We start from the raw sequence: 14657 nt of genomic DNA, 5'->3' as shown, positions 1-14657 counted from the left end.
GTGTGTGTGTGTGTGTGTGTGTGTGTGTGTGTGTGTGTGTGTCATGGTGACAAGAGCCTGAGGCAGCGGGTCACACTGGGTCCGCAGTCAGGAAGCAGAGGGAGGTAAAGGAGCTGCTTGGCTCTTGTTCTCATTTTTCTTTTCACCTGATCTGGGACCCCAGCCCAGGCCAGGGTGCTATGCACACCCAATCAGGCCTTCCCATCATGCAGTCCTTTCTGGATATGTCGTCATAGGCCCACCAAGAGGTATGTTTCCAAATTGACAATGAAGATAAACCATCACAGCAGCCAACCATGTTGTATCCGGCAGGGGGAGGGGAGAAGGAACACACCTGTGTGAATCAACTGTGTTTCTGGCCGTGTGCTCTGCCGGCCTGGCTTCCGGCGCTCCTTGCTGTCTCTTGGTGATTGCTCGTAGCCATCACTCTCAGCGGCATCATTGCACAGTATCTGTCTCTCCTCCTCTGGTGTACACAAGCTCTTCTCAGCCCAGGCCCTGTTCTCAGCCACTCAGAAGAGCACAGACTCCAGCCTCCTTCCAGAGCGACGGGAGGGGACCCAGAGGCCGCACTTGGTAAAACTGTCCCTTCTCTTTCCCACAGGACACCACGACATCAGTGCGCATCGGCCTGATGATGGAGGAGATGATCTTCAACCTCGCTGACACGCACCTGTTCTTCAATGACCTGGAGGTTGGCACGCAATGCTCATTTTCACGGTTTCGGGGTTGCTGTTTTATTTATGTATGTGTGCGTGTACATGAGTGTAGATGCCCTCAGAGGCCAGAAGAGGGCAGCGGATCCCCTGAGGCTGGGGTATAGGCTGGTGTGAGCCACTTTTGATTTGGTGTGGGTGCTGGGGACAAAACGTGGAGGTCTTTGAAAAAGCAGAGAGCACTCTTTTTTTTTTTTTTTTTTTTTTTTTTTGGCTTTTCAAGACAGGGTTTCGCTGTGTAGCCTTGGCTGTCCTGGACTTGATTTGTAGACCAGGCTAGCTTTGAACTCACAGCGATCCGCCTGTCTCTGCGTCCCCGAGTGCTGGGATTACAGGTGTGAGCCGCTGCGCCAGGCTGAGCTGAATGGAGCTCACTTCACCACTGAGGCATTCCCCAGTTCTCCCTCAAGTACAGACCTGCAGTCAGTGTCCTTTGGTGGGGGAGACACTCTTGTCAGGGTAACCTTTCTGGCCCTCCTCTCTCCCCGCTCCAGTCACATCGGGTGCTGGTTGTGCCTTTTTTTTAATACATTCATTAAGGCAGACTACAAGTCCTCTTGGGCAAGGTAATTAGCAGTGCGGCCAGGGTGGAAGCTTTCTAAAAAGCATTTACATTCCTCTGGCGCATGTTTTACAGAGAGAGAGAGAGAGAATATACTTAATGTGTTTGCTCCTGAAGCCCTTGGAGAGAGATGCAAGGAGAAAGGGCAGGAAGCTTCAGGCACAGCTTAACTCATTTGTTTAGACCTAATCTGTGTTGAAAGATCTGGGGATAAATTCAAATGAAAAACGTATTTAAAGAGAACTACTAGGGCTCTCTCTCTCTCTCTCTTCTCCCACTCTCCTCTCTCTCTGTGTTTCTGCATCTCTCCTCTTCCTCTTTTCTCTCTCTTTCCCTTCTTTCCTCCCTCCCCCCTCTCCCTGCTTGGCAGCTGAGAGCTGCTCCCAATAAACCTACATTTATTACTATAAAAAAGAAAGAAAGAAAGAACTCCTGGGACCAGTGCGACAGCTCAGAAAGTAAAGGTGTTTGGGGTATCCTCATATTGACCCCACAACACACATAAAAGTGAAAGGAGAGAATGGACTCCACGAAGTTGACCTCTGACCTCACATATACTGTGGCACATGCACACACTTACTTCACATATATGTGCACGCATACAATAAGAAAAAGAAGAAGAAATTTTAAAATCTTAAAGTTAAAGAAAGGAAGTTCTAAAATAATAATAATAATAATAATAATAATAATAATAATAATAATAATAATAAAGTAGAATAAAACTGTAGAAACAAAGGTCACACAATAGAAAGCTGTGTCCTGGATGAGGGTTCTTGCCCAGGCTCACGCTAACAGCTTCGGTCAAGTTTAAAGGTAATCTATAAGCAGGGATAGAAATGAGGGTTACCCTTCCACAGCTCTGCTCAACGGGGAGAGGATGGAGTTTCCAAGAGAGCTGTCACAGGCTTCGAGCAGGCGCCACTGACTGTGCGCTGGAATCACGGTCACTCAAAGAATGAAAGCTAAAGGCGACCCAAATTAAGCTGGGCAGGAAAGGACATTTCTATTTGTTCTGGGGATGTCATCAGCTCCTGAACAGCCCTGAGGACTAAGCTGTGAAGTCAAAAGCATTTCCAGCAGAGGCTGGACCAGCCCAGGGCATCACTGACTTATGATAGAGAAAGCAAACCACAGGGTGAAAATCCTCCGGGGGGGGGGGGGGGGGAGTGAGGAGCCTCATACAGGGCTAAATGATGATAAGCAGGCAGCCGGGGAGAGCAATGGAGGCAGATAGCCAACGCTAAGGCCCTGCGGAAGGAGAGGTGACCTGGGCTCAGAGAGAAGGGATACAGCCTAGGCACTGGCTCATTCTAACTATTGAACCCAACATGATGGGGCTAGAAGACCCTGGGCAGGAAAACCTGTCCGCCGTGGTTTGCATGTGAAAAGACCATACTGGGACTAGGATCAGTAGGGTGCTTGCCCAGCATGAACAAGCCATATTCAATATCCAGCTCCCTGTAAATTGTACACGGTGGCACAAAATTCCAATCCCAGCCTTCAGGAAGTGGAGGCAGGAGGATCAGAAGTTTGAGGTCATCTTTATCTACAATAGCAGATTCAAGGCCAGCCTGAGCCATGTAAGACTCTATCTCAAAACCAAACAAAATGCTAGCTTGCTTCATGGGGAACGGAAAATGTGAGGGCGAAGAAGAGGTAGATGAATGAAGAACCTACTGCAATGGTCCTAGGAAAGGTGGAGTTAGACCCAGGTGGTAAGATTCGGCCTCAGATGGAACATGGCCAAGAGGACGTGGCAGTGAGAGGAGCAGCCTGAGGGACGCAGAGTCCTGTAGTAAGGTCAGGGAGAATGGGGGAGGGGAAGCACGTAGCTGCAGAAAACCAGCATCCTTCTGCCTCAGGCACACACAGCTGGAGACACCAAGAGCCCCTACAGAGACCCCGGGTCTACAAACAGTTGAGCACTGGGAGGCTGAGGCAGGCACAGGGCACCCTGTCCATCTTGGTGGGATGGGAATCAGCCAGATTCATATGGGCTTCGGGCAACACCGTCAGACTCCTGCCCCTCCTGTTCCTCACAGCCCCAAAGTCAGTGACCATCACGGCCACAGCTTGTGGAGGGCCATCTCAGTCACCAGCCGGCTGGAGCTGCTCAGGGATTCCAGGTTGTTTTCATTCTCCAATCGTTGTTCAGCAATGTCCCTATGCCAGGTGCCCCAGGGTACCTTGGCAGAACTGAAACCATGTCACCAAAGGACTGGGTACATCTCCCAGGAGTAGATGCATGCTGCCTGCTGGGATGGGCAGCCCTGGGGAAGCATGGAGAGCAGTTCCCCAGCATAGACTGCAGCCTGACTCGGGAGGGAGACAGCCGTCTGGGACAGGCCAGGGCGAAGGTTCTGTGCACAGAGACTAGGGAAAGAGCATCCTGTTTGCTGTGCTTTCTATAGACGGGATGCTAAAGGAACTCTCCTGCCTCACAACCAACTGCACCGTGTCAGGTGGAGAACTCTGAAGACGCCAAGCACTGGCCTCCTAACACCTGCTGGCAGGCGTGCTCGTTAACCGTGTTTTGTAATTTAAAAGGCCAAGCTGACAACCGTGCTCTGTCCTCTGAGAACAGAAATACAGCAATGCGCCACCCAGCATCCAGCACCTGGCCTCTCACCCGGTTCCCCCTGGAGGCGGCCCTGGAGATGGGTAGGGAGTAGACAGGACAAGCAAGGAGCCTTGCCTAGACTGAGAAAGAAGGAGCCACACCCACACGGTGGTACACAGCTGTAATCTCAGCACTCAGCAGGCAGGAGCAGGAGGACCAGGAGTTTAAGACCAGCCTGGGCTACACGGTGAGGCCAGCCTGAGCTCCACAGTAGTTCAAGGCCAGCAGCTGGTAAAGAGTCTCAAAATACTGTCTCAGGAAAAAAAAAAAAAAAAAAAAGGCGGAAGGAAGGGAATGGGAGGAAAGCTGAGAAAGAGAAGAAGGAAAAAAATAAAGAAAAAAAGAAAAAAAAAGAGAAGAAGGAATGCTGAATGTTGACTGTGGTGTTGACCGCCACTAGGCTTTGCTGAGGAGGTGGGGCCAGATAGATCACCAGAAACTAAGGAAGCTCTCAAGACCCAAAGATGCATTATGCCAAAGGGACGGGATGCAACTGACAGGGTTCCCAGTGGCCAAAGCTGAGGTGGTTTAATAAAAAAATGAACTATTGGATTCCAACTCAAAGTACCACAGGCTCGTGCTGATAGAGATAACACAACCCGAGTAAGAGAGCAAGGAGGCGGACACATGTCCTGGGCAAGAAGCCCCAAATTCTGTGCACATGCCCCGCAGCCTCTACGGGAGCCAGTGAGCTCTGGTTGAGCCAGATAGCTGAGGTCCAGGGTGGGTCCTTCTGAGGTTCGTGAGGGACACGAGCTCCCCTCCGGGTGGTCTCAGGTGTGTCTCAGCACGTGTGTGTGTAGCGTCTTGGTAGTGTTCTTCCTCCTGTACATGTGTGTCACCCTACCTTGGTAGCCTCCTTCCTCTGTGTCAGAATCATCATCGCCTTTTCTCCCATCCAGGTGCTAAGCTGCCTGGCCCTGCTTAGCTTCCCAGGTCAAACCAAATCGGGCGGGTGCAGGGTGAACCGGGCAGAGACAAAATCTCCCCTGGATCCAAGCCTAGGGACTGCTCAGAGTCGTTCGCAGTAACGATGTCCAAATAAAGACACGTTCACAGGTGCTGGCTAAGACGCCAACAGCGCTTGTTTGTGACGAGGACAGTCTGACAAGCCCCAGTGCGTTCCGATTCATTTTCTCCCACGAATAGTGAGTGTGTTTAGACCTATGTAAAGGTCTAGGCAGAGTCCTTGCCACTGTGAAAGCTCATAGGATGCGTTAGGTCTTGCCTGCATGCAGGAAGATATTTTCAGTCATTTATTCAAAAGTAATGTATATGCATATAATATCTGTCTGTGTGTGTGTGTTAGTGAGGACTGAGCACAGAGCCTCCAGTGTTACAGGTAAGCACTCTACCAGTAGGCCTACATATGCCCAGCCCTTGTCTGTTTTTATTGTTTGTTTGTTCTGCACTGAGAAACAAAAGTAGAGCCTTGCCAGGCACGATGGCTCACACATTTAGTCCCAGCCCTCAGAGAGGCAGAGGCAGGGGGATCTCTGTGAGTTTGGAGGCCAGCCTGGTCTACAAAGCAAGTCCAAGACATCCGAGGCTACACAGGGAAGCCACGTCTCAAAAAAAAAAAAAAAAACAAAAACAAGCAAACAAACAAAAGCCTAGAGCCTCATACAGCTAGGCAGTCACTGCACTGCTGAGCCATGCCCCCGGCCTTGTTTTGCCATGGTTGGTGAGGGTAGCCCTGGGGACTGAACTTAGAGCTACGCACATGCTACACAAGGACGCCTGCCTGGGGGCCATCCCCAGCTCTCGCATTTAGTATTATCTTTGTCATTGGTTCGGTGGTGCCACCATTTAGCGAAGGCTAATCTCTCCACTGCCCACCAAGCCAAGCTCAGCTTCCTTCCTGTGGAGCTGCTGTTTCCTGCCAGACGGACAGACTTCTAGATTGTTCTTTTCCCACTTACTGTCTTTTTTAAAAATCTGTTCTTTTAAGATACCGGGTATTTTAGTGAGTTGTTCTCACCCTACACGTAATTCCACAGTCAATGTCTCCTTCTTAGTCACTGTTCTACAATTTCAGGTGCCCTGGGATCCTTCTTGAGGACCTGCCCTGATCTTCTAGGCTATGACGTTGGAGTTCCCCCAATGGGCATGGCACCATTTGTTCCACCCCGTTGCAGTAGATAGAAGGCTGGGGTACCCACCTTCCTCACTGCACCAATCGGCAGGCGCTGTACGGTTGTTCTCTCGGTGTCCTCTTCCCTACCCCACATCATTTCATCTGGGTCAAGGCTGTAGGAACCCTCTGTCTGTCTTTGCCAGCTGGTCTACGGAAACTCCTCCCCCACGACGGTCCCTCTTTGACCTGCAGTAGACCAGAAGTTTCCGCAGTCCATGTAAATGTGCCTCCCCTTTGAGGGCTACCCACAGCCCTGGGGAGCACAGCAGAATTAGGGACAGCAGTGTTCCTCCTCAAAAGCTCAGTCAGGCCCCCACCCCCTGCACTGTCCAGCGGGCCTGGTCACTGGCTTGGAGGGGCGACTTGACCCAGATCAGCTGGTGGAGTATGAGGTAGCGTCTAGAGCGTGTCGTGGTATTTTATGAAGTCCGAAACGTGATCGCCGCCGTTGTCACACTTTAGCGCCCCCGGCAATCCCCTCACAAATGAGAAAAGCAGAGCCTCCTCACATGCCTTTCCCCTGATGTCAGGAGAGCCCTGGTAACTCGGGGATGTGGAGGGGAGAGTCTGACCCCTGCAGAGCTCCCAGGCCCCAGAGAGGCCACCCTGTGCCAGGTTTGCAGGGCATGTGAGACAGTTCTCTCCATGCTTGGATCTGTGCAGTCTGCCTTGAACTATAAATGCAAATGATTAGGTGGCTAGGGATGCCGCTCAGTTGGCAGAGCGCTTGCCCAGCATGCACAGAGCCCTGCTTCCGTCCCCGGCACCACGTGAGCAAACTGCGGCAGCACGTGCCTGTCCTGTATTCACGGCACTCAGGTGGTAGAGGTGGGAGGATCAATAGTTCTGGGTCAGCCTTGGCTACATGGTGGATTAGAGGCCAGCTTAGACTCAGACTGTCTCAGAAGAGAAAAGCATGTCAGGATGGGTCCTGGACCCTTCTTCATACAGGACGGCCATGAAGCAAAGATCTCAAACTCAGATGTCCACAAGAGCCAAGTAAATGGTTTAGTCGGGGGAGGCTAAGCCAAAGGGGACTGCAGGAGAAACTGCAATGTGGACTTCCAGGCTGCAGGGCACAGCCAAAGTTCAGTTCCAAATGGCGTGGTACCTGGAACTCTGGAAGAGGTCCCCTTGGTTTACATGCTGGTAATCACTTCAGAAAATACTTTGCGGGGGGGGGGGGGTCTGAAGCTGTCCCTCAGTGGGTAAGATCACTGGCTGCTCTTCCACAGGACTTTCCCAGTGCCCACAAGGAAGGTCACAACGGTCTATAACTCCAGTTCCAGGGCATCTGACACCCTCACACAGACATACATGCAGGCAAACGCAAATAAGAGTAAAAATTATTTAATTAATTAATTATAGGAAAGTACCAATTCTTCTTAAAAGAAAAAAAGAAGTCATCCCAGCATCAATCAGCCTTTGCCACCATATGTTCCTGTATGTGTGAGTGTAATAGTGCCTGTGCACCCAAACCCATGGACACATGTGGACACACACACAAACAAACACTTTGCAACACAGAGTGGGCTATATAGCCGTGACCTCAGGCCAGCTGACAAACCCTTCCCTGGAAGAGCTCACTAACCCAGTCCAGGAGTAAGATGCTGCCATATTCCTTTCTCCTAGAGCAGCACTCTCCGTAGTACTTCCCAGGATGATAGAAATCTCTGCATCCTGCTTTATGATGTCCTCAGGTACACAAGGTTATTGATACAGGAGTAAGGACAGAAGGGAAACTGAGGCATGGGGCAAGTTCTCACGGCTGGTGGTGTTGAAGGTGGCCCAGATGCCACAGACCTCACTGTTGTAAAGGTTAAATAGCGTCCACCTGACAGCCAGGCTAACTGCTATCCCTCCTCGTGGCACCGTGCTTGTTCAGATGGGAACCAAAGAGAGAGCAGTCAGGACCTTAGCAGAGGCCCTCACTTTTAGTGACAAAACCCAGGCTGTCCCCCTAGAATGCCATCTCTGGTGCTCACCCACCTCAGCTTAGGAAATACACTCTTACAATCAACCCCCAGGCTTGGAGGTAGCCCAGCTGATGGTGTTTGCCTAGGAGGCAGGAAGGCCTGGCTCTGTCCCTCCACTGCCTGAAGCAGGTGTGGGGATGCACACCTATAATCCAGCACTCGGGAAGTGGAGGCAGGAGGATCAGAAGCTCAAAGTCGTCCTCTGTTACATAGCAAGTTCAAGGCCAGTATGGGCTCCATCGGACCTTTCTCACCTCTTTGCTCTTATCACAAGGACTGTGACCAAATCCACGTGGACGATGTCTCGTCTGATGACAATGGCCAGGATTTAAGGTAAGAACTTGGGACAGAGGAGTTTCTTCCCACCTGGGGACCTCGACACAGGTCAAACTGGACTCATGTCTTTACCATGGAAAGGAATTCCAGGACGAGCCAATATGGGTATTTTTTTAAAACTTGTTTTAGTGTGTGCAGATATGCTTCTCTGTACATGAGTGTCTAACGTGTGTAAAGCCAGACATTATATATCTTCCTCTACCACACTTATTTATTTTTGATATGGGCTCTCTTGGTAAACCTCAGGCCTCAACTTAAATTTCTGGCAAAACTGACTGGGCAACAAGCCCCAGGGATCCTCCTGCCTCTGCCTCTCAAGTACCCACCCCAGCGTTACATATTCATGGGTGCTGAGGGTCAGGACTTAGGTCCTCAGGCCTGCGTTCAAAGGCACTCTACCCTCTGAGCCATCTCCCCGGCCCCAGGTCTTAAGCACAGAGTTTGACAGAAAGAGAGATGTTTAGGGAAAGAGTAAAAACTCAAAGGAGAGGCCGCTTTATTGTCCTTACCATGAGAAAGGTAAGTAGACAGACAGATGAATAGAAGACACGTGGATAGATGATCGATAGCTGATAGACAGACAGAGGGATGGACGGACAGATGGACAGATGGACAGATGGATTAATAAATAATAGATGACTGTTAGATAATAGATGGCTAGCTACAGAGAGATAATTGAAAGGTGATTGTTTGAATAACAGAAAGATAATTGACAGATTAATTAGTTGAGAATTGACAGGTAAGTTGTGGATAGATGATAGATAGATGGCTGATAGCTGATAAATAGATGAATAGATAGTTGATAGATGATAGATTAGCTGAGAGCTAGATGTTACATAGGTGATAGATGATAGATAATGAATGATTAAATGTTAATAGAACAATTGACAGATTATTATTGGTAGGTAAATAGATGATTAATAGGTAGATGGGTAGATAATAGATAATAGATGAAGACAGATCAATAGATAGATGATCAAAGGATAGATAACTGACAGATGAAAGATAATAGATGATAGATGGCTGATAGGTAATAGATTGATTGATTGATTGATTGGTTATTGGTTGCAGAAAGGGGGCTGTTGACATCTGTAGATCTTGTAGTGGGCTGAGCTGCTTCAGGAGTGTAATTTACAAGGTTTGAAGATTAAGCAAAGCTCAAATTTTAAGTAAAGTTTAAAACTTCAGTAAAGATACATGAACCGGTTTTCTTATTCCTCTTAGCTTCAGGAACTTTGTGACGCACACATTGGAGGCACAGCGTTTAGACGCAGGGATGAGAGAGGAGCGTGCATATGTCACACTCAAGGTTTCAAGCACATTGGCCCTCAGGAAGCACAGTTCGCTGGCACTTGGAATTCCATGGGGCAATGATGGAGGCTTTCTCGGGCTTGGCCTCTGCATGCAGGGGCAGTAGCTCCCAATGGGAGTCTCGGGGTTCAGTCTGATGCCCAAAGACTGAAATAAGGGCCCTGCTTGACCCCAGCAAGCATTCGGCCTCTGTAGGAATCTAATGAGAGCTGAAGTTCCCCCTTCCAGACACACAGCCAGGCACCCTCAGTGTGCCCAGGGACCCGTGGACACCGCAAGGCCTCCCCACACTAATGTCACCCCTCTCCTGTCTCTCTAGCACATACAACTTCTCCACCGACGGTTTCCACAGCACGGCACCGGGGGCCAGCTTGTGCCTGGGTACGGGCATGCATGGCGGGGTGGACTGGATGAGGAAACTGGCATTCCGCTACCGCCGGGTGAAGGAAATGTACAACACCTACCGGAACAACGTGGGTGGTGAGTGCCCAGAGAGTGGGAGAGCCGGGGAGAGCTCGGGAGGCTGAGGAAGGTGCGCCTGCTGGGGGCCAGCCACGGCTCTGGAAGATTTATGAATACAAGAATCCCAGTGGGCTGCTTGGTTTGGTGTGTGTATGTGTGTGTGTGTGTGTGTGTGTGTGTGTGTGTGTGTGTGTGTGTTCATGCGTGTTCACACTCAGGTTCATAGGTACATGGGCATGTGGAGGCAGATGCATGACATCTTCCACGGTCACTCTCCACATGTTTTTTGAGAGTCCCTCATCGAGCCTGGCCTTGCTCTCAGGCTGGGCTAGCTGGACAGCGAGCCCCAGGGACCCTCCTGTCTCAGCCTCTCCATCGCTGGGCTGGTTACAGGCTGGTGCTTGTTACATGGTGCTGAGGATCCAGCCTTGGGTCCTAACACTCGCACAACAAGCACATTAGCTCTTGAGCCATCTCCCCAGTCTTGGTTTTGAGGCACAGCCTCTCCCTGTAGCCAGGCTGGCCCTGAACTCAGAAATCCTTCTGCCCTGGCCTTCTAAATGCTGTGATTACAAAGGTCTGCCAACCTCTCCCGGCTGCCTTGATGTAACCCAATGAGGGATACATCTTGTCCCAGAATACCAGGTCCCCATGGAGGCCTCTTAACACTACCAAAGCCACTCTATTGGCAGTCTACATGTGTTCCTAGGAGAATACAGATTCCTGGCCTCACCCCTACCAGCCATCAGTTTAGGCCATTGACCTGCCAATTTATGAGGGGTAAACAGTTTGAGGACCAAGTGCTGTCCCCAGAACAGCCACCTGAAGCTAATTAAAAATGCATACCTGGGAGCTGGAGAGATGGCTCTGTGGTTTAGAGCACTGGCTGCTCTTCCAGAGGTCCTGAGTTCAATTCCCAGCACCCACGTGGCAGCTCACAACTATCTGTAACTCCAGTTCCAAGGGATCTGACACCCTCACACAGACACACATGCGGGCAAAACACCAATGCAAATAAAACAAATATGTTTTTTTTAGATGCCTGCCTGGACTGGCTCAGGGCACAGAGCAGCACTGAGTTCCAGTAAAGTCACTCTCCCCAATGCAGGCCACCTCAACAACAAGCATGTGCCCTCTGGTATCCCACAAGTCCCTCCTGGCCCTGAATTGTCGGAGTAAAGAGCCTGGACACCAAGCAGGCATCAAAAAACATGACCATGTTTCCAGTTCCTGGCCGTCCTGGAACTCACTCTGTATGCCAGGCTGGCCTCGAACTCACAGAGATCCGTCTGCCTCTGCTTTCCGAGTGCCGAGATTAAAGGCCTGTGCCATCACTGCCAGACTCATGATCACATAGCTTTAAACCCTAATCGAAGCCCTGGGAAGAAGAGGTCCATGTGTTGAGGAAGGGTACACGGGAGGGACTTGACTGTAAGTGTTGGGGGGAGGACTTAGCTGAGTGAAAGATGGAGAAGATGGGAAGAGAACAGCTCTGGATCTGTAGCGGAGCGTGCGAAGGTCCTGGGGCAGGCACACACCTAGTGCTTCAGTGAACAAGGGCAAGCCCTGAGGCCGAAATAGAAAGACGCTAGAGCCCTGGCAGGGAGGTGAGGCTGCCAGCTGAGACCGGGTCATCTGGAGCCTCTGGGCTTCATCGTAAGGAGGCTGAAGGCTAGCTGGGAAAGATAGTTCAGAAACATGGAGGAGTCCACTGCCAGCCAATTCTGTCTCCATTCTTTTCTCCCTGTGCTAAGCGGATGTGTCAACCCCTTACAGGACCTGTTTCTTCATCTAAGAGACAGACTACAATTAGAGCCCACCTCTGGTGCCCATCCTCTGTGAGGATCTAAGGAAGAAAGTCACAGTAAAAGCGCATGCTCCGTACATTGCCAGAACCCAGCAACATTAGTCATTAGTATCTTCTGCTCTGTCTTTGTGTCCATGTTAATGCGTTGAACCCAGGGCCTATTATGATATGGAAGGAAGCAAGGATGAATGGATGGATGAATGGATGGGTGGGTGGATGGATGGACGGATGCATGAGTGGGTGGGTGGATGGGTAGATTGATGGATGGGTGGATAGGTGGGTGGATGGATAAATGAATGGGTAGATGGATGGATGGATGGATGGATGGATGGATGGATGGATGGATGGATAGGTGGGTGGGTGGATGGATGGATGGGTGAGTGGGTGGGTGGATGGGTAGATGGATGGATGAGTGGCTAGGTGGGTGGATGGATAAATGAATGGGTAGGTGGGTGGGTGGATGGATGGGTAGTTGGATGTATGGTTGGATGGGGGTGTGGATGAGCTGTTGGATGAATCAGTCGGTAGATACTCTGAAGGTGGAGAAGAGTGGGTAAACTGAGTTGTCTTTGAGTACCCTCTGATTCGGCTCCCTAATTCCCCTCAGCTCTTTCTAACAGGAGGATGTCCTCTTTATTCCCCTTACTGCAGGCTTGATAGGCACTCCCAAAAGAGAAACGTGGCTGCAGCTGCGTGCCGAGCTGGAGGCCCTGACTGACCTCTGGCTCACGCACTCCCTGAAAGCCCTCAACCTCATCAGCGCTCGGCAAGTGGCCACCCCTCCCCCACGCACAGCAGTGACATCTCCACTTCCACCCGTGGCTGGGCATGTGGAGGGGACTTCTCAGCTCTCCCTTGCGTGCTTTCCCCATGTGGCCTAAAGCTTAACTCTTCACACCCCAGGGGACACCTGCTGTGAGGAACTCCAGCAGCCTTCTAGGTTCAGAACTTTCAAAAGATTAGAACTGACCTGTGTCGTCCTGTGGAACCCAGTCCTCACCTGTCCGAACAGTCCCACACTTGTTCTGTGTCACGTGACCTAGAACCTTGCAGCTAATGAGCCTGCAGCTACTGCAATAAACTCTTGCTTCTAAGGAAGGAAGGAAGCTGGGCGTAGTGGACACAACTTTAGTCCCAGCACTCAGGAGGAAGAAGCAGGCAGATCTCTGTGAGCTGGATGCCATCCTTGTCCACCTAGCAAGTTCTAGACCAGCCAGAGCTTTGTAGTCAGACCCTGTCTCAAAAACATATAAACATAAATGAATGGAAAGGGAGGAGCCAGCCTACCTACCACACACCAAGGTTGGGCAGGCTCAGGCCAGCGGCAGCTACACCCCACCTGAAGATAGCCCAGCCTCCCACATACCCTCCAAGGGCCCACAGACCCCTCCCTGCCCCCCAGATCCTACCCTAACTCCCCCATGACACCAGGACCTGCCTGGTGGTTCCTTTGGGACTGACACCAAGTTGCCTTTGTCCCCAGACCCAACTGTGTCAATGTGTTAGTCACCACCACGCAACTGATCCCCGCACTGGCCAAGGTCCTGCTGTATGGCCTGGGTTCCGTGTTCCCCATCGAGAACATCTACAGCGCAACCAAGACAGGTAGGTTGGGCTGGGGTTGGGGCATGTCAATTAATCTCACCCAGAGGGAATAGGACCTGGACCTCAATGAGGCTCATAGCCCTCCAAAGACTGTAACTAGACCTTAGGCACAGGGCTGGGGTGACAAGACTCAACTGCCCTGTTTGCTCTCATCTGCTTGCTGAGTTTCTTGAAAATTCCAGGGAACGGTAGTTTTCTTTTTCTCATGGGGAGGCTCATTTTTTATTCTTACATCCCAAATGGACAGGAATAAAATAAATAAAGAAACCTAGGTCTGGGGAGATGGCTTAGTGGGTAGAGTACTAATGTGCAGCCGGAGGATCTGAGTTGCCCAGCACCCACCTTAGAAAGCTGGGCATAGTTGGGCACACTGCTGCAAGACTTTCTTCCCAACACCCTGGAGGCAGAGGCAGGTGGATTGCTGTGAGTTCCAGACCAGCCTGGTCTTCAGAGTGAGTTCCAGCACAACCAAGGCTACACAGAAAAACCCTGTCTCAAAAAACAGAAAACAAAACAAAACAAAACAAAAAAAAAAGAGGCATCAAACAACAAAGGTGGAGAAAGATTTAGGAGGACAGCATTGACCTCTGGCCTGAGCACACCCACACGAACACACACACACACACACACACACACACACACACACACACACACCAAATTCTAGTTGGTTGAAATGGTTCTTTTTTTAGTTATTTTTAAATTGTACTTTTTTAATTCTGCATGCATGAGTGTGATTTACGTGTGTGACGTATGTGCGATATATGTGTGCGTGGACCTGCACATGCCTGCGTATTCAGGGTCCAGAGGCCATCAGGGAGCCTCCTCCATCACTCTCCCTATTTTGAATCAGGGTTTCTTGAACTTCTTTGTTGACTATTTATTTAGGCTAGGCTGGCAGCCAGCAAGCCCTGGCTGTCCTGTCTGTGTTCACGTGTGTGTGTGTGTGTGTGTGTGTGTGTGTGTGTGTGTGTGTGTGCAAGGACAATGCCTGCTTTGTTACATGGGTGCTGGGATCTGAACTTGGGCCCTCACACTTACATAGCAAGCATCTTTAACAGCTGAATCAAGTCTTTTTTTTTTCTTCTTCTTCTTCTTCTTCTTCTTCTTCTTCTTCTTCTTCTTCTT

The 14657-nt window shown here is 50.4% G+C and overlaps 1 protein-coding gene across 1 annotated transcript in view; it reads left to right on the top strand.

Annotated features, from left to right (window-relative positions):
* Positions 1-14657, top strand: part of Eya2 (EYA transcriptional coactivator and phosphatase 2) — a 92627-nt gene that overhangs the window by 74706 nt on the left and 3264 nt on the right. Inside the window, exons 9-13 of the mRNA XM_055596085.1 lie at positions 605-694; positions 8286-8344; positions 9978-10138; positions 12579-12693; positions 13411-13532. Of these exons, the coding sequence (XP_055452060.1) occupies positions 605-694; positions 8286-8344; positions 9978-10138; positions 12579-12693; positions 13411-13532 (547 nt within the window). The remainder of the gene's footprint in view (positions 1-604; positions 695-8285; positions 8345-9977; positions 10139-12578; positions 12694-13410; positions 13533-14657) is intronic.

The sequence above is a fragment of the Psammomys obesus genome, unplaced genomic scaffold (genome assembly GCF_907164565.1).
Source record: "Psammomys obesus unplaced genomic scaffold, mPsaObe1.curated_primary_1811, whole genome shotgun sequence".
Taxonomy (NCBI): Eukaryota; Metazoa; Chordata; class Mammalia; order Rodentia; family Muridae; genus Psammomys; species Psammomys obesus.
This window is presented reverse-complemented; position numbering and strand designations above follow the sequence as displayed.